This window comes from Engystomops pustulosus, chromosome 1 (assembly GCF_040894005.1).
Source record: "Engystomops pustulosus chromosome 1, aEngPut4.maternal, whole genome shotgun sequence".
Taxonomy (NCBI): Eukaryota; Metazoa; Chordata; class Amphibia; order Anura; family Leptodactylidae; genus Engystomops; species Engystomops pustulosus.
Window position 1 is genome coordinate 135,402,049 of NC_092411.1, and position 25,213 is coordinate 135,427,261.

A 25,213-nucleotide genomic window follows, 5' to 3' on the forward strand; every position below is an offset into this window, starting at 1 on the left:
AACCAAACTCTGACTTCTTTTAGAGGAACAACAAGGAATTGCACCCATCCAAAACAGGTCTTAGACTATACAAGACTTGGTTATAAAATATCAGTGTTACATACCTGTATAACTCTAATGTCATCTGTATTGCATGCAAATGTTTTACACTTTAAACACAGCAGACGTTTGTTCTCCTCACTCAGTTCTCTTGGCTTGAAGTTCTTTAAGAAATCCCGCTGTTTCTTCTCGTCTTTTTGGAACCGAAGACTCTGATCAACAAATAATATTTACAACTGTGTATACTGAATATACAGTTTATTTTTTTCATGAAAAATAATTACTCACATAGATATTTTTCTATGCTGTAGTTTTGAGTGACAGCGAGTTATATTTTGGACCAACAGATGGTCTTACATGTCATAGTTGGTCACAAAAACAGAGGCTGCAACAGTTTCATACGTAATTAGAGTTGCATCGGTTTATGCAGAAATTTACATCTATCGTGTAGGGCCTTATTGTTGCCTTGTGTGTAAAAATTTTTAATATACAATTAACACAACTTACATACAAAACAGACAAATATACCAATCTAATGCCAACAATATACTGTAGAGTATTTACGCCCTGAGAGGGGCAAGGTCCAACGTAATGAGAATTCCAAGATGAGAATATCTCAGCAAGGCTTAAGCAAGCTCTTCATTCAGCGGGCCGCTTTCAAAAGCTTCTCCCACCCACTAGGGTTTATTTAAAAAAATTTTTTAGTGGCACTGAGAAGGGAGATTATACCCACAGGGACCACCTTTTTTTTGTTTACAATATTGGATAAAATTTGTAGCCATCGTCACTTCATAAAGTCTATATTTATTTACTATTACAAACTTCAGCTAGCTGTAATTTTGGTACTGTTTTCCACTGTGACGGTATAGATTGTCCCGTTGCTATCGTTATAACGATGCATCTCTGGTCCTTTGTAAGATCATCTGACCCTATATGTAATAAGGCCAACTGTGGGGAGATATCAATTTGTGTGTATCACCATTTTAATCAAATCACATATCTGTGACCAAAATGAGGCAAGTTTAGGGCATGACCACCACATATGTAGTTGCTCCTCTTTAATTCCACATCCCCGCCAACACAGAGAGGTGGAAGGTGTTTTTCCAATTGAAAGTCTCTCTGGTGTGAGATAGCATCTCAGATGCATGTTTAGTGTAATATTTTACGCCTAGATCTAATTAACATGTTAACATATACCGTATATACTTGAGTATATGCCGACCCGAGTATAAGCCAAGACCCCTAATTTTAACACCAAAAACTTGGAAAACCTATTGACTCAAGTATAAGCCGAGGGTGGCATTGGTCACAGGCCCCAGTATATAGCCAGCAAGCCCCACATAGTATATAGCCAGAAAGCTCCCAGTAGTATATAGCCAGCCAGCCCCATGTAGTATACAGCCAGCCAGCCCCCTGTAGTATACAGCCAGCCTGCCCCCTGTAGTATGCAACCAGCCTAGCCTGCCCCCTGTAGTATACAGCCAGCCCAGCCAGCCCTCTGTAGTATACAGCCAGCCCACCCAGCCCCCTGTAGTATACAGCCAGCCCCCTGTAGTATACAGCCAGTCAGCCCACCCAGCCGCACTGAGCATCAGGCCGCCGGAGAGAGAGCATATAAGTTTATTTATTTTATTGACTCGTGTATTACCCAAGGTGAGATTTTTCAGAACATTTTTTGTGCTGAAAAACTCGGCTTATACACGAGTATATACGGCAACTCAATTTATTTACTTTTTCTGGGAGATTAAGGGTAGCATATCCTATTGAAATGCCCCTGACTTTTTCCCCCAAGGGCTCAAATCATTTTCTAAGTGGCCATAAATGCCGATTATTATCCCTTTTTCACTCCGCTAAAATACTTCTTATTTGGAGATATTCGAAGAAATCCCTGTTGGGGAGAGCAAACTAATTTTTTAAATGTTCAAAAGATTTCAGTGCTCCTCAGAGATCAGCAAATATAAGAGTATTCTCATTAAATTTCTGTTTAACCCTATACTACTAACCATTAAATTCCCCAACAATATTGCTTCCATTATTACTCTTATTGGTCTCCCAGTGACAAAATTCTCCTCCAAGTTCAACCACTGGGCTCCAGCATTCTCTAAATGAAATTCCCATTGACATAAATATACCAATAAAATAAGGGTACATTCATAAAGGCATATTTTTGAAAAGTAATCCAGTGTTAAAATTCACCTGCAATCTGCTACTCTTGATTTTTAGTGGAAGACTTCTGTCGTTTTTTGAATCAAGCATGGAAAAAAACCCCATGTGGCCTATTTCACACCATAATGAAGATGTTTTGAGTTCTTAATAGATTTCAGTGTAAAATTGTTGTCTGTCTGAAGGCATTCTTATACTGTACCATAGAATAATACAAAAAATGTTACCTGTTCCAGGAAATACTTCTTGTCTTGTTTCTGTACCTGGACCACAGCTTCATTCATCAGAGTCTCGCATAGCAAATTATTTCTCTCTCTAGTTGCTTGCTCCTTCTTACTTGTAACAAGAAAGCACTTACTGTCCTTTGCTCTGCCTCGTCCTATGTGGCACAATAAAAAATTATTAAGACAAATAAATGAATAGAAATGTGTCAAAGTTTGGCACATCCTAATACCCAGAGTGCCAGGTCATGATTAAACCATGATTAAGGGGGCTGTGAAGCACAGATCAACCTATAATGTGTAGCAAACCAATAGTTATAAATATATTGATACCTCTCACTTGAATCATCTTGGTGACATTGCCAACATACTCATAGAGAAGGACAAGGTTACAAGCTGGTATATCTATGCCTTCATCAGCCACTGATGTAGCGATCAGCAATTTGCTTTCTTTAGAGTGTTGAAAAGTTTCCAGAGCTCCTTTCAGACTGGGTAGAGACATCCCTAAAAGAAGAAGCAAGGTATTTAAAAAAAAGCCGCATAATTGGAAAAAGAGTGCCAAAAAACTGCCAACTGGCTTCATTGGCCATATAAAAATTAAAAATGCTACTGTTATATCAGCTGTGACTATAGGTTTTGGGGGGGTAAATAAGGTTTGTTACATTTAAACAATAGTACTGTTCTTTCCACAGCATGCACTAGATATGAGGTTTTAAAAGGGAAGGTTTCCATTTTGTTTCTGAAACCCCAGGGTGTTAAAAGGTGGGGCGTAGAGTGTACATTAATGAGCATAAAAATAACTTTTTTGATCTTACTAATTGGCTGCAATGAAACAAAGAGTGAAAAATTTAAAGGGGTCTGAATACTTTCTGTACTCACTGTGCAGATCCATGAAATACCAGGGAGTAGTGAGTACAACTAGTTACTTTTATTTTTTCTATCGCTAACCACATATTTAAAAAAAATATTTTAAAAAACCTGATTCCAGACCGCCCCTTTAAAAACTGTTGACTAAACGCAAACTCTTCTGACATTTTCACATGCATGTTTGGCTCTAAATATGGAGACACAATGAAGCTTAAAGGGAGCCTGTCACCAGGGACCTCATTTTCAATGAAGACAGATTGTAAAAGCCCATGACACCTGCAGTGCAAAAATGCCTCTCTGCCATTTCTAAGCATTTGCATTACAATATAATTGTGTGTTTTAACTTACTCTTGCATCCTGACAAAATCCTGGGGTAGTCACAGGGGCTGGACTTTGGTTTGGATGCATTTCAAAAAACAACATGTGACTTGTATGAGCTGCAGGCTGCCTCCATCTTTGTGCTCCTGTACAGCTTGTCCCTCCCCCACTGATGTCAGCTCTGATGACCTCTGAGAAGGAGCAGGAGGTGGAGCTGTACAGGAGCACAAAGGAGGGGGCTAAGATCTGAGGAGTGAGTAACACAGACAAGGCACATGTTGTTTTTTTAAATGCCTCCAAACCAAAGTCCAGCCCCTGTGACTACCCCAGGATTTTGTCAGGTTGCAAGAGTAAGTGATAACACACAATTATATTGTAATGCAAATGCTTAGAGAAGGCAGAAAGGCAAATTTGCACTGCAGGTGTAATAGGCTTCTGCAACCTGTCTTTAGTGAAAATGAGGTCCCTTGTGACAGGTTCCCTTTAAGACGTCATCTCTGCAAGTAGCTTATCTACCAAAGTACAAAACAATTGGGAATACAGAAATCCAACAGCCTGATCCTTATTGAGAAGGACTCCAAACAAATTAAAATTGTAAGTAGTAAGTAATTGTAAGTAGTGTAAGCATTTTGTTACTGCAACTGGTACTGAATTCCAGATTATCAGAATTTTCTTTGTATTCTTGCGTGTTCTCTGTTACCTATTTTGTCCTGTCTTTTGCTCCTCCCAATCAAGATTTCTGGCCTCAAGAAGCTGAGTTCTGGAGTTTCAATAATCCATTTATTTAAAGCCTAAAAATAAAAGACATAGTTGAGTTGGTATAGAAATAACAGCATAAACCTATTTCTTAATATGCAACGGGAAATACTGTATGATGTTATGCAATAAAACTTAATAAAAAGTATTTTGGAAAAAAAGAAATAACAGCATAAAGATACCTGACACTGCAAAATCTTTAAGAACTTGGACCTTTGGGTGTTCAGCGAAAATAGACAGGTATGAGTGTTCTTTTTGACAAATAGTCAATTTGGTTAGTTGGCTGCCCTCCTTCTCCTGCAGCTTAGCCATGGTCCTACACCTCATACGATACAGCATCTGTGCTACATTCATTTCAATAGGAGCTGAGGTTCAGTTCCACAATATGGCTGTTATACAGCAAACACAGGCCTCTATATACAGTTCCATCCATTTAATAGGTTCTGACATTCGGAACCAGCCAGAACAACTGGAGACCGAGCCAGACAACTTTTTTTAGGAGGTACTTATTGTCAAAGCAGAAACGACACTCTTATCTCACAAGTTCACCTGCCACAACACTTAGACTAAACAAAATATGGTGAAAGCACATAGATTAAAATATATATATATAACTTTTAATGATATAATGTTAAAAAATGAATAAACACTCTCAACCACCAAAGTGTCTCAATGCCCACTTGGTTATGCATCAATTGGATGTCTGTAGGGCCAAGGGTGATTGTAGGGATCACAAAACCACGCATAGAAAGTTATAACAGATGGTGACTCTATTATCTAGACCAGTGCATGATAGAAAATGGATAGATCTCACCCGTCTAGTCGTCACAGTGAGGAGAGTAGAGGATGATGACTCCTGGGCACCTGTAGGTCAGGATTAAGATGACTGCAATGCCCCTATTGTGCCCTCAGTCAGATCACCCTTTCGTCCCAAATGTTACTCCCATCCTGACAAGGACGGTCCCAAGCTGTCCCTACAAGTGACAATGCCCTAGTTTGCCCCACGGATCAAATACTTTGGCATTCCCGACGCGTTTCCAGTGCCACTAAGTGAGAAACCGTCATCAGGGGAATCTTGATAAGTAGTATTGGATGGCTGCAGACCCGCCGACAGTGGTCAGTGTATGTGGGTGAGACAGTGGTGCAACCCACTCCTGTAGTAGAGGTACTTATTGCTGTCCTACAATTTGTGACATGCTGAGGAGGTATTAATTTCTACACTGTGGTATTTACTGCTGCTAGGGAATCATTTGTTTTCTACATATTGGCAAGCACTGCTGGTGGTAATAGTGATATCTGTCTTTTGTTGCTGCACTGGCAGAAGGTATATGGGTGCTACTTGGTACCAATAGCACAAATAGATTAAAAAGCAACTGTAAAGGTTTTTTTTCCACAAGTCAATAGCTCTTGGTATGGCAGGCGCTAGCACCCCGCTTACCCGGGCAAGTGCCAAGGCCCCAGAGCTGGCGCCCTGGCTCTTGGGATGTAAAAAAACTTTGACTTTATCTTTGTTACCTATATGCAGTAGTTTCTTTGCTATAGCCCTCACATTACCTAATTGCTGCAATGGCTGTTTTCTCTCCATGTGCTTATAAGCCCTATGACTCCATACTGTGTTTACACTTTGTTTATGGTCGGTTTCATCGCAGGGGAGGAGCTGCTGCAGGGGAGGAGGTCATGTGACAGTGAATGCAGCAGAGCTGGATGTGTCCAAGACAGTGAATGCAGATGTCCCCTGTTCCCCATCAGTCCCTCCATCCCAGTGACTTTACAGAACTTTCTCTGTCTCTGCTCTACTCAGGCTGCTCCTTTTCCCAACCTTGTCTTCGACAGTATCAGCTCTGTGTAGATAAGCTTTTAACCCTTAGTGCTCATACACCACAGGCTATAGACTTTGTGTGCTAATGATTTCTACCACTTATTGCATGTTCCCTGCTTCTCCATGTGATGGGAGCTGCCAGGCTAGTCACCATATACACCCTTTATCTGCACTGTGCAGTGTATTTAGTTGTGGGAAACTAAATGGATTTAATGCTAAGTTACAATATAACATTTCAACATCCAAGAGAAATCTAATATACAAATTCTCACCGCCACTAACGCCCTGGTGTTCACAAAAAGAAGGGTGCGGGTCTCTGGATTTTCTTGATAAGATTCCAATAAAATAAACTGCAGTTCATCAAGCTTTGGGTTTTCATTATCTTTTGCAATTTCAATCAACAATGGCAACTCAGCTGCAGGAATAGAAGAAAAGAAAATAATAACAGTGTCTGGTCACTACTCAAAACTCAGAGTATGGATTTAATTAAATGGGGCAATTAAAAAGCATAGACTGATTTTGTTTCCACAGACAAGCAAATGACAGCCTAACTGGGAACTATGAGCCACAGTTATTAAAGCGTTTGCGCCAGTTTTTCTGTCTGACTTTGCACTAGAAAGAACATGCAAACTGCTTGCATATGTATTTAGAAATTTCTGTGGCAGTTTTGTTTCGCAGCGGCACTGTATCCGAAGACAGAAAAAATGTGCACCTGAAGGGGCGTGTTACCGCTTAGTTGGTTAGTGCACCACAATTCTGTCCGACGTGCACCACAATTCTACAGCATGAAGAAAGAGCGCCCAAAAAAATGGTGCACACTTCCAGAGCATTGCAAGGGACACCAGATTAATGAAGACTGTGCGCCAGTTTTGATTAACCCCTTAACGCCGAAGCCACTTTTCACCTTCGTGATACGGCCCATTTTTTCAAATCTGCCCTGTGTCACTATAAGTGGTTATAACTTTGGAACACTTTAACATATCCAAGTGATTTTGAAATTGTTTTCTCGTGACACATTGTACTTCATGTTAGTTACAAAATTTTGGTGGTATGTTTTGCATTTATTTATGAGAAAATCAGATATTTGGTGAAAATTTGGAAAAATTCTCAATTTTTGAAATTCAAAATGTTCTACTTTTTCCATACACGAGTCATAACACCAGAAAACGTAATAACTAACATTCACCAAATGTCTACTTTATACCTCCGTGTTTTTTTATACATACTATCATTTTTGTAAGTTTTTTTGCGACATGAGATGCACTTTACAAATACTTCATTTAAGTGGGTCTGTAGCTTTCTGATGAGATTTTATTAACTCTTTAATGTATGGAGGAAAAGAAAATGGTCAATTTTGGGTTCTTTTTTTTGTATATTTTGGGGGTCGTACACCATACACTAAACATACTATAATATTTTTATTCTATAGATCACTACAATTACGGTGATACCTCATTTACCGTATATACTCGTGTATAAGCCGAGTTTTTCAGCACAAAAAATGTGCTGAAAACCTAATCTCGGCATATACACGAGTTAATTAAAAAAAAAAAATTAATACTCACCCTCCGGCTCCCGGTCCTCGGCGGCGGCTCCTAGTCCTCGGCGGCAGCTCCCGATCCTCTGCGGCGGCTTCTCTCTTCATGTGCCGGCAGTCGCGTCTATGCGACTTGCCAGCGGGCGCACAATATGATGTAGCGGTGTCGCCGCTGATGACGTCATCAGTGGCGACACCGCCGCATCTCACTGTGCGCCCGCCGGCAAGTCGCATGGACGCGACTGCCGGCACGTGAAGATAGAAGAGAGAAGCCGCCACAGAGGACCGGGAGCCGCCGCCGCCGAGGACCGGGAGCCGCCGCCGCCGAGGACCGGGAGCCGCCGCCGCCGAGGACCGGGAGCCGCCGCCGCCGAGGACCGGGAGCCGCCACTAAGCATCAAAGGTGAGTATCGTCGGAGGGTGAGTATTAAGTTTATTTTTTTTATTATTCGCTAGGCATACTGAGGGCAGGCTGTATACTACTAGGGGCAGGCTGTATACTACTAGGGGCAGGCTGTATACTACTAGGGGCAGGCTGTATACTACTAGGGGCAGGCTGTATACTACTGGGGGCTGCTGTATACTACTGGGGGGCTGCTGTATACTACTGGGGGGCTGCTGTATACTACAAGGGGCTTGCTGTATACTACAAGGGGCTTGCTGTATACTACAAGGGGCTTGCTGTATACTACAGGGGGGCTGCTGTATACTACAGGGGGGCTGCTGTATACTACAGGGGGGCTGCTGTATACTACAGGGGGGCTGCTGTATACTACAGGGGGCTGCTGTATACTACTAGGGACTGCTGTATACCACTAGGGGCTTGCTGTATACCACTAGGGGCTTGCTGTATACTACTAGGGGCTTGCTGTATACTACATGGGGGGTGCTGTATACTACTAGGGGCTTGCTGTATACTACAGGGGGCTGCTGTATACTACTAGGGGCTGCTGTATTCTTCTGGGGGCTGGCAGGCTGTATACTACTGGGGGGGTTTGACCAATGCATTTCCCACCCTCGGCTTATACTCGAGTCAGTCGTTTTTCCCAGTTTTTGGTGGTAAAATTAGGGGTCTCGGCTTATACTCGGGTCGGCTTATACTCGAGTATATACGGTATATAGTTTTTTTAAATATATTTTACAATTTTACAGGAAAAAAACGAATATAAAGAAAATCTCATTTGTTTTTGCATCGCCATCTTTTCAGAGCTATAACTTTAATATTTTTTTGTTGACGGTGCTAGTTTAGGGCTTATTTTTTACATGTTGAGTTGTCCTTTTCAGTTTTACCATTTTGGTGCACAACTTTTTTTTCATCACTTTTTGGAACATTTTTGTGAAGGGATTTGATGAAAATTTACATTTTTGGCGAGTTTTTCGCGTTTTGTTTTTATGGCGTTCACCGTACGGGTGCAATAATATTTCTGACTTATTGAACAGATTGTTACGGACGCAGCGATACCAAATATGTGGGGGGTTTTGGTGATTTTAAGGTTTTGTCACTTTATTAGATGTGTATAGGGAATGTTTGTGTTTAGGGGACTTTAACTTTATATAATTAATTCTTTTTATTCAAAAGTGTGTTTAATTTGTGTTTTTTACTTTTTTTCTTTACTTTTACAGGTTAGCTTGAACAAGCAATCCACTGATCACTTGTTCAAGCTATTCTTCACCTAATACAGTGTAATACAGATGTATTACACTGTATTATGTGACACATTGAGCATGCTCTTCATGCTCAGTGTGTCACAGCCGGGTCCTGCCAGAAGGACCGCACTGGCAGTCCCGGGGCTGCGATCGGAGCAGCGGACCCCCCCGGTAAGCGCCGCGGGTGGGGGATCCGATTCCAGCTAAATGCCCCTGACACGCCGCGGTCAGCGCAACCGCGGCGTGTTGGGGGTTAACACCTGCGATCGGAGAAATCTCTGATCGCGGGTGTTAGAGGCAGGTGTCAGCTATAATATATAGCCGATACCCGCAACTTCTGGCGCCGGCTCCGTTCAGGAGCCGGCACCAGAAGCTGGACGTACTATTACTGCATTTTGCGGGAACGCAGCTCCCGCCATGTAGTAATAGTACCTCAAATGTCGGGAAGGGGTTAATCTGCCGTACCCTGCACACTCCACAGATAAACTGCACATAGGACAGACTGCACTAGTTTTGAGAAATGTGGCCATAGTGGTTTGCAATTGGTGGGGAGTATCAGAGAACAATTTAAGCCTATGGATATTTATTGGAAAAATGGCAGGCAGGAATAGCGGCTTGCTACAGGCTTATTGAATTACAGAATAACCCCAGGTAAACTAAAATGGAGTCACTTTTACTTCATCTCTTCTAGTTAGCACAATCTATGCCTGCTGCCCCCACCATCTTATGGTTTGAAGCCCCCATGGTATATATAAGTAAACCCTTACATTAAACTGAAAGCCCTTACATTATAAACTTTTTGTGCCCTGACCGATGTCCATTTTGTTAATGTCCTGCTCTCTACTCAACAGGTGTTTTTCTGGCCCTGATAAGTGCCTCCTCACTAAACAGCCACCTCTATGCCCTAGGTGGAACTTCCTTACCAACCCTGAGTAATTTTCTTCTAATTTATTTAGCTTGCTGAATCATTCAGAATATTTGGGTATGCACACACTGTGGTATATGACATGGGTCAAAGTATATGGTTGAGCTTTTTGTTTGAAATTCTGATGTTGATCGAAATCCATGAGTCCACCCGCAGAAAACAAACATGATGGACCTCTCATTTACTTCAAACTACGTTAACCACCATCTAACCGATGCGAGCCTTTGTAACAAGAATGGAACAAATGCAGATCATTTGAAGAACCATGAAGTAATGTAAAGCTTACTGTAGACATTGCAGGTTGTCATGCGCATTTGTGTTATGTATAGTGCATTTTTTATGTAGATTCACAAGGTGTTTTTTTTCCTTGTTTTTGTGGTTTTGAACCCACTTTCCACCAAACATCAGTTTCTGAACACATGTGGGGTATTTACCACTTGAAGTACAATGTGTCCTGAATAATAATGGCAAAATTACTTGCAGTAATTACTCATAACTAAATCACTAATTTTCTAAGGCCAATGGCACATGACCGTGCTCGGTCCGTGAAAACCAGAACATCTGCTGGTTGGATTTCACATACTCAGAGGAATGCTGGGGACGGATATCCTTGCATCACAGTTATATATATATAATGTAAGGTGTCCTGGCTGCACTGTACTAAAATCATGATTACCGCAGGGAAGAAAGGGATTCTTTGCATCTTACATCACTGTGATGCATGGACTCTTTTTCCCAGCTCTGTGCTTGGTCTGGTTTTCACGGACTGAGGACAGTCGTGTGTTGCTGGCTAAGTGCTCTAAAGGTAATTTTTAAAAAAGTGACAAATCTTTTCCATTAGTCCAAAGGGGTTAAATCTCTTGCAAATAATAAGTTTTATTTTATACCTTCAAACTTTTTTGCCAGTTCTTGTTCAGTCTCAGTAAAAGTCCCATTTCTGATATTACTGAAAAAGTTTTCTAAGAACTCCAGGGCATCCTTTGTACGAGCATCATCGTTAATTATTAAAGCATCGTTAAATTTCTGTGGAAATACAAAAACAATGTATTAAATTAATAAAACATGCTGTGTGATATGGGCAATCAAGTTCCCTAACATGATATTGGACAAAGCCCATTCATGCTGCAAAACAGGGTGGCACGGTGGCTGAGTGGGTAGCACTTCTGCCTTGCAGTGCTGGGGTCCTGGGTTCGAATCCCACCCAGGTCAACAGCTGCAAAGAGTTTGTAGGTTCTCTCCCACACTCCAAAACATACTGTTAGGTTGTTTAGATTGTGAGCCCCATGGGGACAGGGACCAATTTGACATGCTTTGTGCAACGCTGCGTAATCTGTGTGCGCTTTATAAATAAAGAATTATTATTATTATTATGTAAATTATTGTTTCAGATCGAAATAGTGGAATGCAAGGCAATGGCTGCACTCCACCCCCTGCCATAGTAGCTGAAAGTCATGGCAAAAGCCACATGTTTTCTGTTTGAATAGTGGTTGGAAATGCTGGGGATAACAAGATAGATTGAAAAAAAAAAATGTTTTTTTTTTCAAAACTTACCAAACATAGCAATTTGGGGCTTCTCATGCTGCATTTAAAACACATTCAACACGTTGGAACATGTTTGAAAACATGATTTGAATCCACAATCATTCTAAATATACACCTACAAGCACAAAACTAAGCCATTTTTAGCCAAAAAGTATACAAATCTTTATTTCATTTCATTAAAAAATTACATATTCCACAAAAGGAAGAAAAGGGGGGAGTGGGGGATACAGGCAGATAGTGAGGATGTCACACAGGGATACTTAAAAACATGAGCGTCTGGGAGAGTAATGAGTATTAAAACATCATGTTACATGGGTTTAGAGAGGATCATACAATTCATACAAAAGTATATGACAACGGCCATGCACGAGATACTAATAAGTGTTCAAACTGATAATGCAGCTTTTTAAATATATAAAGTGCTCAGTGCATGTGCAAAAAATACATTGTAAACATACCCATGTTTAGATTATGTCTCCCGTCTGCTGTGGATAGATTCCCCGACGCGCGTTTCGGCGCCTTCGTCTGGGGGTATTGTTCCTATGAATGCAGCTGGATTTTATTTAGGGATCGGCCAATGAAGAAATCGTGCACTCACCTGATTTAAGTTATTAGTTCAAACCGGCGGAGCTACTGGGCGCACACACGCTGGAAGGTGTCCGCCCCCAGTCCACGCTCATCTCCGTGCACGTGACCAGTCATGTGACGGTGACGTCACACCCGGACACGTGACCGGAGGGAGAGTCATGGGAACAGGGGGCGGATCCCACAGCCCGTGCGCGCACACCCCCGCTTTATTATCAGGTGAGAAGTGTACCAATGTAGGAATCAATGGGAGGAGAAAAAGAAACAGCTAATGGAATGATTCTGAAATTACTAACATTTCTATTAGACATCGATTATTCCAAAGCAGGGTAGATTGTACATATTCTATATCAATGATCCATAAAAACAAAAGAGAGAACAGCAAAACAGAGGGATATATAATAGTTATAAATAGGTTCTTAAGCGGATTATGCATTTCTCTATTAAAGGTATATGGACCAAAATATATATGTATTTATATATGTTATGGATCACTTCCATTTTGGGAATAGATGGTGAAGGGAAGTGTGGGAAGGTGATGAGTGAAGGTGATGGGGTGAAAGAATGGGTGAGGTGAGAAATGGGGGAGGGAGGGGGGGGGGTTGAAAATAGAAGAGGTCCATAAAATTTCCCATATATGGCTCATTGTCTTATATAACAACTAGGACCAAATAGGGCCTTATCTATATGTGAGTGCTGTTAATAAACCATGTGATTGTATGCATAAAATGTTCCCATAAAAAGGTAACACGGTGATAGATGCAGAATGTGACATAATTGTTGTTCACATATGGATGCTTCATAATATATGTGCTTGAAAAATAAAAAATCACCTCATCACCTTCCCACACTTCCCTTCACCATCTATTCCCAAAATGGAAGTGATCCATAACATATATAAATACATATATATTTTGGTCCATATACCTTTAATAGAGAAATGCATAATCCGCTTAAGAACCTATTTATAACTATTATATATCCCTCTGTTTTGCTGTTCTCTCTTTTGTTTTTATGGATCATTGATATAGAATATGTACAATCTACCCTGCTTTGGAATAATCGATGTCTAATAGAAATGTTAGTAATTTCAGAATCATTCCATTAGCTGTTTCTTTTTCTCCTCCCATTGATTCCTACATTGGTACACTTCTCACCTGATAATACAGCGGGGGTGTGCGCGCACGGGCTGTGGGATCCGCCCCCTGTTCCCATGACTCTCCCTCCGGTCACGTGTCCGGGTGTGACGTCACCGTCACATGACTGGTCACGTGCACGGAGATGAGCGTGGACTGGGGGCGGACACCTTCCAGCGTGTGTGCGCCCAGTAGCTCCGCCGGTTTGAACTAATAACTTAAATCAGGTGAGTGCACGATTTCTTCATTGGCCGATCCCTAAATAAAATCCAGCTGCATTCATAGGAACAATACCCCCAGACGAAGGCGCCGAAACGCGCGTCGGGGAATCTATCCACAGCAGACGGGAGACATAATCTAAACATGGGTATGTTTACAATGTATTTTTTGCACATGCACTGAGCACTTTATATATTTAAAAAGCTGCATTATCAGTTTGAACACTTATTAGTATCTCGTGCATGGCCGTTGTCATATACTTTTGTATGAATTGTATGATCCTCTCTAAACCCATGTAACATGATGTTTTAATACTCATTACTCTCCCAGACGCTCATGTTTTTAAGTATCCCTGTGTGACATCCTCACTATCTGCCTGTATCCCCCACTCCCCCCTTTTCTTCCTTTTGTGGAATATGTAATTTTTTAATGAAATGAAATAAAGATTTGTATACTTTTTGGCTAAAAATGGCTTAGTTTTGTGCTTGTAGGTGTATGTTCTCTAAAAGCCAGCCAGATGACTTTTGACCGAAACTTAGAAAGGGTCGACAAATAGAACGCCATTATCTTGGCACTATAGATATTGCAAATTTATACCCTTTTCCATATTTGTAGCCCAATTTTTTGCATTACTAATCATTCTAAATACAAGATTTATTGCAGAACAAAAGCATACAGGCAGGGGTTACGTGCAGGATAGGTTGCGTAGGTTTGTTCTTAAGTTGAATTTGTATGTAAGTCGGAACTGTAGTTTAGAATTGTAACCGCAGCCAGAATTGTTTTTGGTCTTTGTGACAATTGGATTTTAAAATGTTGGATTGTCATAAGACTCAGAATTAACAATAAAGCTTGATTGCAGACACGTTTGATAACTGTTATAGCTGATTATTATAGCTTAGGGCTAAAGTACAGTGAATTACCAACATCAGTGGGTCCCTTTGTAGGAAGGGGTCTTCTGTAAGTCCGGTTTTCTTAAGTAGGGGACCGCCTGTATTGAGAGTTTCAATTGCAATTTGACAACGCAGGCTAAGGGCAGAACAACATTGGTGAGGACTCCCTGTCATATCTAACCCTGGTTGGTGCCAGTATTGTAGCTTAGCTATATAAAGATGTATGGCACCATACCAGTTACAAAATAGTTAGTGGATATTTTTTAATTTCTCCTGTACCACTAATGAAAAGAACAGCCGGTCAAACATGTGCTCTACTTGTCTTATCCTCTATTCCTTCCACCATAACTATTTCGGTCAACTCCAATGAATGGAGCAGAAGAGCATGTGTCCTATCTGCTACATTATTCTTTTGGGATGCCGCAGGGTAACGGACCGTCGTGCTCAAGATCCGTGGGGGTCCAACAACTGAGACCCCCACAGAACAGCAACATAGCCCCTATGCTGTGGATACCTTGTTTCCCCTTAAATAAGACAGTGGGGGACATGTGTCACTCCTATTACGTTCTTTTTCTTTTTGTGCAACTTTTTGTGAGACTTTTCACAGTTTTAGACTTTTTAGTTGCACAATCCAGCAAACCAAAGTTAGCAGCCTCTAGGATTTAATGCCGTGTGCTTTATTTCTCTTTGTAGCCCAGATGTTTGTTAAACGTGTGAGACTTTTGGGCTCTGAAATTGTCCTATTATTGCACCTAATAAGTCCCAAAACAGAGCATGCTAGACCCACACTTACTTTTGGGAGCTACTTTTTGGACTAAAAAGTCTCACACCACAAAAATTTGCACAATTGATACTAAACAGGTAACTCATCACATGTATCACAAAGGCAATAACTTAAGATACATTTCAATGACTAACTAGCCAACTGCAGGAAACTTGAAAAAGTGGCAGCCGATAAACTATCATTCATGTGCCCCAGTGTCTTATATTAATTTTTGCTCCTAAAGAGACACAAGGTTTTTTTTTCAGGGGATGTCTTGGGGGTTCATGTTTTCCATGAACAAGAATTCCGATTTATTGGTGAACAATAAAAAAAAAACATTAATATACTGTAGTCATGTTGTCACATACATCAGCATAACCATCTGAATTCCATAAAGAAAGTCTTGCGATTCTATTTCCATGAACAACAATCTAAATTTAATGATCCCAGTATCTATGGACAAAAAGCAACATTTTTTTTATTTAAAGGCCATTCTGTCAACAACTTCCTTATAACTCTCCAAACTCTGAATTAGTAGATAATTTTTTTGCCCATTTCTTTTGACCTACCCTTAAATGTTCAGTGTATGTAAACAATGCACTACAGATGTGACTCTCCTTTATCTTATCTTCCAGCTGTAATGTGTAGCATGCCTTTTGGGTGCTAACAATCCACTGCTCATATTGCTTTGTCCCATACTGCCGGTTCTGGATATTTGACATTGTTTCTAAAAAGAAAACACAAAACTATTTATCTGATCTATTTTAAATAGATTAAGAAATTTTAAATGTGGCTGGATATCACCAATGCTACGTTCAGTTATATTCTTAGAATCTAATCACATGTAGTTTATGAAGCCAAATACAGGAGGGCTACATGCTGGCACAACTGACTTGTTTCTCTCATGGACATTTTCATGGCTGAGTTGCATCCATTTTTCACAGATCGTTATGAACAACGATATAGTACATGTACATACAGATGTTGTATAGTTCAGACTTGGACATGATCTACTTTATAACAGAAATTATATTAACTATACAGCCAAACACAACTAAACACAAATTCTTGTGAATTGCCCCAATAAAAAGTACTGCATTTAGTGTTGCTGTGGCACATGTCGGTTTTTAAGTGTCATGTGAACAAGACCCAAAACAGCCACACTGACCCCTGTATAAGGTAATGCTAAATATGATTATTACCAATATGGGGAAACACTGATTTTGCCATCTGTTCTATTTCTGCCATGATTTTCCTTATAACTTCAGCAAATGGATCTTGTTCACGTTGTCTTGTCTCGCGGATGCCTAAAAGAAACACCTCCATTGAGTGACCGTAGTTTATGGCAAACTTTGGGACTTCCATTTACACATAACTGGGAGATTTAACAAAGCTCTGGGGATGTTCTTACATTTCTCTGGCTTATATACCACTCTCTCCAGCTCTTCCACATTTTTCTTGACAGTAGATATCTCCTCAATGTCCAAGTTAGCACATAGCTTACTAATGTAGATGACAGCATCCATCATAGAACGGGACTTTCCAGTGCCGACTGAGGCTGTTAACCCAATTATCTATATGGAAAACAGAAATTAAATTGGTGAAGCAGAAACTGAGGTAATGCCAACACCTCAATTTGGTGTGAATCTCTGATATACATAGTAAGTATACTCTTTATAAAAAAACAAAAAAATGAAGCATTACTGGCAGAAAACAATTAAGCAGTCCCTTGAATCTAATTCTCAGGTATTTGCATGTGATTTCCGAGCTAATCTCTGGCCTTAGAGAGGGGACCTCCAGAGGAGGTAGGAATGTTTTTATTTATTTTTTTTCAGAAAATCCTCTTTAAGCAACTTTAGAAACAAATTGTCACATTTAAATTGATTTTTTCAGTTCTATTTCTATTTTTATTTCTATTTCAAATGGAAATTTAATAGAATGTTGAGTATTCATATAATCTCATAACAAACCTTTTCAGATAACGGTGCTTGCATATATTTTCTTTATTAGCACATTGTGCGTTAGAGGGGTCCTCTTATCTTTTGGCCAGAGTGAACAGCAGAGTGAAGGCATAAGCCTTGCCTGTATTACACAGAAATCCCAAGCACTTATTGCTAGATATAGTAAATAGGGATTACAGCTGATGACTGTATGTCTAGGATCTATGACACTTTGGGATATGCTTCCTACCAAAGAACACCTCTAACAAGGAGGGACTGTGACAGCATAAAATATACTTCACCTGAGGAAGTTTTTCACCAGGACATCCTATTTTCAGATCAAGATACTGAAACATTAAGACATTGTAGGGGTGGTGGCCTATTGTATTGTGACATTCATCAAAAATCAACAAGGTAAAAATGGAAAGCGAGGGCACACTCCCATCAGTTAGACAATTGACCAGAATCTGAGGTGTGAGAATGATGATGTCACTATCTTCTATTTTCATCCCCACAGGAACATTTTCATTTTCTTCTCCAGAAAATCCCTCAACTTTGTATCTAGTTTGAGAAAGAAATTGCTATTACAGACAATTATTGTTGCTCTCGGCATCACACGCCCTGGCTCCATATATAAATACTATTTTTTTGACATGGTACATACTCAGTGTTCTCAAAGTATTCATAAAAAATCCTTTTCTGCTGCTCATACACAGGAACTTTTGTAGCCATGAATACAACTTTTCCTTTCTGTCCTTTCGGCAAAGATTTGAGATGATGATCACAAATGGATAATGCCACAAATGTCTTCCCCGATCCTATTAAAAGGCATACAACAAATATTTAACTGAAAATATATAGCATAAGATAATATTAATGCTCGTTGTTTGCCTACCAGAGCAAAGCTGCCTAACGGTTTATTATAGAGTATATATGCACACTTCTGTGCAATACCTTACTCATAGACAGGTTTTGTTATAGTTTTAACCCTAACCATAGATACTATCACAGCAATGAAGACACAGTCTGTTATTTATCATTGATTTTCCTGGGCTTTTTTGGCGTAAAAAGTCTCAAAGTAGTCCCATTGAGGGTTTTTGAGACTTTTCATTATTAAAAGTTTTACAGCCAAATCAAATATTCATTCAACACTTTGACCATTTTATGATATCATGGTACTACATGTTACATTATGTTTCAACATTTGTAACAGCCTTCAAGTGTTTGTAACTTTAAAACATAAAGTTAACTCTTCTAAACACTGAATGTGCTCTTAATTTATAATTCAGCATGTCACAGTGTACTATAAATTTGCTATTTCTTAAATTGTTCATGAAAAAAAAATTATATAATGACCCCTTTAATTACTACAATGTAATGTGTGCAGCTTTATAGAGACCCCTTTACAGTGTGCCATTCAAACTGACCTGTAGGAGCACATATGATTGTATTCTTGCCATTATATGCAGGCTGGGCCAGTTCTTCCTGATAACTTCTCAGCTCGAAATCTTTAATCGATCTACGGGTAGCACCTAACAGGATATAAAATAATCAGCCATTATAACCACCTGCCATTATGTACACAACATTTACAGCCACAACTCTGGTCTTCATACAAACTAGACACACTTATATATGTAATGTTTTGATTTACAGCATTTTTGGAAACACCTTACAAAGAGCTCCATTATAATATGGAAATGTCCTTATCCTATGTAATATACTACACTAATACTCTAGTCAAACAAGTCAGCAAATGATAAACGTTGTAAGCTTATGTTAACCTTTCGCTATGTTACACAGTGGGTATTAAAAGTATTCATATCCCTTGATGTTTTCTTCATTTTGAAACATTACAGCCACAAACATAAATTAGTTTTATTGAAAATTTTTGCTTTTCCATTTTTTTTACTGGTCACTGTATTGGTTCTCAGTTTGATTCAGATTAACTAAACCTACCCATCAATTGAGTACTTGTAGCTTCATTTCCATGGGACTGCGTTGCAAAAGCTAATATGTGAGAAAAAGATAAAGAAGTTACAAATAATACTTTGTATAGCTATTAAACAAGTATAACCCATATTCGGCCAGCTGAAGCAATATCTTATTTCAACCTTCGCCCACCTCAATATTGAACAGTTTTCTTTTAAAGGAAACCTACCACTTGTAGTGGCAGGTTTCTGATGGAAATACCGGAGCTTATTTTCGTTAGTGTTTTAAACCGCGGTATCGCGGTTTAAAACACTTTTTAAACTTTATAGCCGGCGCAGGCAGTGCGCGCTTACCGTGCGCGCGGCTACATAGGAAGTGAATGAGAGCCGCGCGCATGGTAAGCGCCGAGCGCGTACCTGCCTGCGCCGGCTATAAAGTTTAAAAAGTGTTTTAAACCGCGATACCGCGGTTTAAAACACTAACGAAAATAAGCTCACCCTGAGCTGGTGCCCGGTATTTCCATCAGAAACCTGCCACTACAAGTGGTAGGTTTCCTTTAAGCTCTAATCCCTTTGGTGAATTTGATACCCTAAACAGATTTTTTTTTTTTTTTTCAAACAATGAGGACCTAGAAATATTGAATGGAAAGAGAATTACAGCTTTGTTCAAAATATTTGTAGCTTCTGGAATTGTTGAATGTAGATGACTAACTAAAAGTATTACTACTATATGAACATTTGGAGAGTGCAAACTTAGACTGGACCTACTTAAATGACTATTGCAAATGTCCAATGATTAACACAGCTCATCAGACTGTCTATGCCAATTCTATACCATCTACTACTTGGCTTATTTTATGCCACAATTCAGTGGCAAAATTCTTGACAACATTTTGGTCTCTTAAGCCACTTTCCTTTTTCCTATCAATGCCATATCTACCTAGCCACCCACTCATGATAAATGTGCTACACAGCATGTTTCTGGGGTAGGGAAGATAAGGGATGACACCCAATCAGCTTAGCTCTGTTCGTTTCAATATAATTAATGGCGATTGTGAGCCTTAAACAATTACCTGGCTGAAAGTTGTTATCAATTGTCGGTTGTTCTGTGAAATGGACTGTAAAAACGCTGTTTTCTTCTCCAGATTCTTTTACTGGTTCATCTTTTTTACTGGGATGAGCTAAACATAAGAGTGATTAATTCAATAACATTATAATATAAATACTGATTCATTTCCCTATTGTTGTTATGTGGCTGTGCGTGCACAAGGCTGCACAAAATGCAATACTTTTTAATGGAACAGAGCACATGGGCATTTCTTGTCCACAGACCATGATAATGTGTTCCATTAGTCCTAGTCAGAAGCATTTTTCACTGTACTACATTTTATGAGGATACACAAGGATGTAAGACATATGAAAACGTCTATTTTTCGCAGCCGAAATCAGCTCAATTGTATGAATAAAGCCTAAGGCTGGGGACACCATGAAACCCATACATATATAAACACTCATGAACTGTAATCTACTGTTTAGCAGGGAAGAAAGGACACCTTGCATGTTATTTAACCATGATGCTCGGCAGTATGTACAAGATTCAGGGACCGGCCACAGTTGTTACATCCACAGTATGGGTTTAAAGGGAACCCGTCACCACTATTTTCACAAATACAGGTAGTGGCAGGTTCCTATAGAGCTCTAGTAACTATCTGACACCCTGCTTTTAGCTAAAAATTGTTCCCCTCAGATCCCCATAAAATCAGAGTTATAATCTTGCCTGGTATCTATGCAGCTTTGGAGCGAGTCCACAGGGGGCGTGGCCTAATGTCATGTGACCAGGGTGACATCATCAAAGGTCCTTGAGCTACTTAATATGAAAACTGTACCCCATGTACATATCTGACCACATTAAACAATCACAGCAGCTTACATGGACTTCTACTCCTCTCCATGCAGGCTGTTGTGATTTCATGTGATAAAATATGCTGTGATTTCATGATATATATGCTTAGTGGTACAGTTCCTAATGCTACAAAAGCTATAGGACCTGTGATGATGTCACCCTGGTCACATAACATTATAGAAGCATACAGAGATAGGTATGGGGAGGAGCTGCTGGATTCAGCCTGAGGAGGCCACGTCCACCTGGACTCGCTGTAGCCATGCTTAGTTACCAGATAAAACTATAAAGTTGAATATATGGGAATATCAGGGGAATAATTTTTAGCTACAAGCAGGGTGTCAGATAGTTACTAGAGCTCTATAGGAACCTGTCACTACCTGTATTTGTGAAAATAGTGGTGACGGGTTCCCTTTAAAATCTGCACTTGTTTAAATCCCACGCAAAAAGTTACAATAGTAATTGGCAACTGGTTATCCCCCAGCAATGGGCTAACACACTGCAATCTTGCTACATGAACAAGCCTTTGGCTTTGTTCACACATGGCATATTTAGTCCATACATTCCTGTGACTTAAAGATGTTGATTCTGCAGTGTGTACATGGTTTTCTACAAGCTGCCCACAGATACTGCATATGGGATGTTCATTGAAATTTTGTTAAGCAAATCTGACAAATATTGAGTTATTAAAGTTTTGATGGAAACTTCTTTTTAAGCAGCATTAGATATTAATGATTCACCTTTGTCACAGATCCAAACATCAAGAACCTCCTCGTATTCTCCTTTTTCTAAAGCCACAGTAAAGACCTTCGGCCACTGCATTTTATCCGATCGTAAAAGGCATTCAATAAGCTTTTGAGCTCCAGCCATAGACCCTTTCTGTCTGCTTGTCTAAACAATGAAAATACTATAAGCTATCTATGAAAATATGGAACAAATACATATTTGTATGGCTTATTCATTAGTCATTATTATGTTTTGGTTTAAAAGTTATTAATAATTGTATTGCCAACTCTACGGAGGAGTATTTCCCATCTGGGCATTCACATTTAATTCATATATAAATTTCTTCAATTGGCATCTGTCCACCTGGATTAACCCCTTCACGCTCCGTGGCGGATATATCCGCTGCAGAGCTATAAAGGGTGTAAGAAGAGGGCTCACAGGCTGATCCCTCTTCATACAGAGATGGGCTTTGCTGCATATCGCAGCAAAGACCCATCGCTAACACCCGCTGTTGGTGCTTGCAAAGCAAAGTCACCAGCGGCACTGGAAGCATCTTACCTCTGATCGTCGCTCCCCCGAACGTCATTGGGGGCGGCGATCGGTTGCCATGGTAGCCTCGGGTCTTCGTCTGACCCGAGGCTGAATGGCATCTGCCTATCCATTACAATGAGCCTGTGGCTCATTGTAATGTATAGTGTGCATAAATGCCATATACTGCGATACAGTTGTATTGCAGTATATGGTAGGAACGATCTGACCATCTAGGGTTAATGTACCCTAGATCAGTGATGGCGAACCTTTTACAGACAGAGTGCCCAAACTAATACAAAAAAAAACACTTATATTTCATGAAGTGCCAACACGGTATTTTAAGCAGTAACTTATTGCTACCTGTTCTTCCACATCTTTCAATCATATCAGCCCCCGAAAGGCCACCAATACTGTTGAAAGAAGGAGGGCAAATTCAGACTATCATTGCAGCTTCTCTCTAGGGTCTGTGGAAGAAGAACGGTGGGTCCAGCAGGATGACTTTCAAAGATAATGCAGCCCTGTCCACACCTTCTCACTTTTCCCATCATTCCAAACACCATTTAAAATAGCGCTAAAAGCAGCATCTCTTAAGTCACCTGGGACTGCAGGAAGATTTGGTGGATTTGTTCCTGTCTGGTGACCTCTGTCTGTTCTGTGATGGCCTGAGTGCCCACAGAAATGGTTCCGAGTGCCACCTCTGGCAACCGTGCCATAGGTTCGCCACCACTGCCCTAGATGGTCTAAGAAATAGTGGGAAAAAAAAAAAAAGGTGAAAAAAATTAAAAAAAATAAAATATTAAAAGTTCAAATCACCCCTCTTTCCCTAGATCTGATATAAAACATAATAAACAGTAAAAATCACACATTAGGTATCGTCGCGTCCCAAAATGCCCGATCTATCAAAATAAAAAAAAAAACGGATACTGGCGGCGGTGACCTCCGAGACGGGAAATGGCACCCAAAAGTCAGAAACACGACTTTTACACCTTTTTATATGACATTCAAAATGTAATAAAAAATGATCAAAATGTCGCACACACTCCTCAAAATGGTAGCAATGAAAACATCGGCTCATTTTGCAAAAAATGACACGTAACACAGCTCCGTACCCCAAAGTATGAAAAAGTTATTAGCGTCAGAAGATGGCAAAAAATTTATTTTTTGTACACATTCTTTTATTTAAATTTTTCCACATTTGGATTTTTTTCTGGCTTCCCACTACATGGCAGGGAATAATAAATAACATCACAGGAAAATAAAATTTGTTACGCACAAAATAAGCCCTCACACGGCTCTGTACACGTAAAAATAAAAATTATGGATTTTTGAAGATGGAGAGCGAGAAATGAGCGAAAATACCCTGCATCCTTAAGGGGTTAAGCGTTTATTACCACAAGACGGAGGTAAGACACAAAGTAACTCTTGGTCATTTTATATGCAAATATTATTTGTTTCTTGGTGGAATCCTTTCAGCTGCAGTGGTCGTATCCAAGGCCACAATCTTGTTTCTAAGGGACTATATAACTACATTTAATTATCTTCACAGGTACATTTTTTTTAACATCCAATTGGAAAAATGTGTGTATATGGCAATGTCCAGGTAAGGATATCACTTTAAGCTGTCTGATTTTTATAATTATATTTTAGAAGAATTTTATAATAGGGGGCCACAACAGAAAGAACAAAATTTGGATTTTAATAATTCCTAATATTTAGATGCACTTAATATGCAATGTATGAATCCAGTCCAAGGTCATAAATTAATGGAAAAATCATTAAATTTCTGCATCGGATTTATCAACAAATCACTTCAATATTTAATTATATGGTTAAGACTTAGGACTCGAGCAACAGAAGGTAGTTTGGAGAAGTTTTTGTAACCATTGTTTTGTTGGATAAATTACATCCCCATGTATTTTTACTGGCTCAAACCCACAACTACAAGTCCAACTGAGACAGGTTGGCTACTATAATATATTGGGACAATACGCCAGTGTGGTTGTATAAAATACAAAACATACTTTGTGAGCTCCTATGCAGGGCCGTAATTAGTGTTGATGCAGCCTTTGGCACTTTCAGTGCTTATGCCCCCTGTCGGAGCCATAAAATAAGCTTTTAAAAAATATCTGGATTCCTACCAGAACCCTCACCCAAGTCATGGGGGCATCTTTTATCTTCAGCCTATAGAGTTAGTGCCAGCTTCCAACTATAGAGTGTGTCCCGACTGTCAAATACAATGTGTGCTGGCTGCCACCTATAGTGTGTGTGCCAAATGATACCTATAGAGTGTGTCAGCTGTCACCTTTGTGTGCTAGCTTCCACCTATGTGTACCGACTTTTACCTATAGTGTTTGCCAACTGTCACCTATAGAGTTTGTGCCGTCTATCACCTATAGAGGGCATGTTGTCTGACACCTGTGTGTACCAACTTTCACCTATAAAGTATGTGCCGACTGTCACCTATAGTATGTGTGCAGGCTGTCATCTGCAGAGTGTGTGCCAAATCACACCTATTAAAGGGGTATTCCAGGAATCAGCATAATTCATATACAAGTGGGCACTCAAAATATAAGCTAATGTGTAATTAGTTGTTATTTAAAATTTTGCTCCCCTTAGCAGAAAATGCTGGTGACATAGACTGTAATGGAGAATTAAAATGCTACTGGCCCTTTAATCAGTCCGTTAATTTCCTCCGCGCGGTCCGTTGCAGGACAGAAGATGGCCGCTGGTCACATGTCTACATCACATGTCCTGTACC

The 25,213-nt window shown here is 39.9% G+C and overlaps 1 protein-coding gene across 3 annotated transcripts in view; it reads right to left on the minus strand.

The window, feature by feature from the left end:
• RIGI (RNA sensor RIG-I) overlaps nucleotides 1-25,213 on the minus strand; it is a 38,579-nt gene that overhangs the window by 2,633 nt on the left and 10,733 nt on the right. For 2 of the 3 annotated variants that reach the window (XM_072154213.1, XM_072154203.1), the window contains exons 5-19: nucleotides 21,939-22,089; nucleotides 20,372-20,479; nucleotides 19,327-19,377; nucleotides 18,795-18,899; nucleotides 18,032-18,185; nucleotides 17,670-17,928; nucleotides 16,839-17,001; nucleotides 16,630-16,734; nucleotides 15,997-16,154; nucleotides 11,180-11,315; nucleotides 6,456-6,598; nucleotides 4,309-4,399; nucleotides 2,757-2,927; nucleotides 2,430-2,581; nucleotides 105-251 (exon numbers count right to left, since the gene is read on the minus strand). In XM_072154213.1, coding sequence (XP_072010314.1) covers nucleotides 105-251; nucleotides 2,430-2,581; nucleotides 2,757-2,927; nucleotides 4,309-4,399; nucleotides 6,456-6,598; nucleotides 11,180-11,315; nucleotides 15,997-16,154; nucleotides 16,630-16,734; nucleotides 16,839-17,001; nucleotides 17,670-17,928; nucleotides 18,032-18,185; nucleotides 18,795-18,899; nucleotides 19,327-19,377; nucleotides 20,372-20,479; nucleotides 21,939-22,089 — 2,094 coding nt within the window. The remainder of the gene's footprint in view (nucleotides 1-104; nucleotides 252-2,429; nucleotides 2,582-2,756; nucleotides 2,928-4,308; nucleotides 4,400-6,455; nucleotides 6,599-11,179; nucleotides 11,316-15,996; nucleotides 16,155-16,629; nucleotides 16,735-16,838; nucleotides 17,002-17,669; nucleotides 17,929-18,031; nucleotides 18,186-18,794; nucleotides 18,900-19,326; nucleotides 19,378-20,371; nucleotides 20,480-21,938; nucleotides 22,090-25,213) is intronic. The other variant, XM_072154222.1, reaches the window with a different exon arrangement.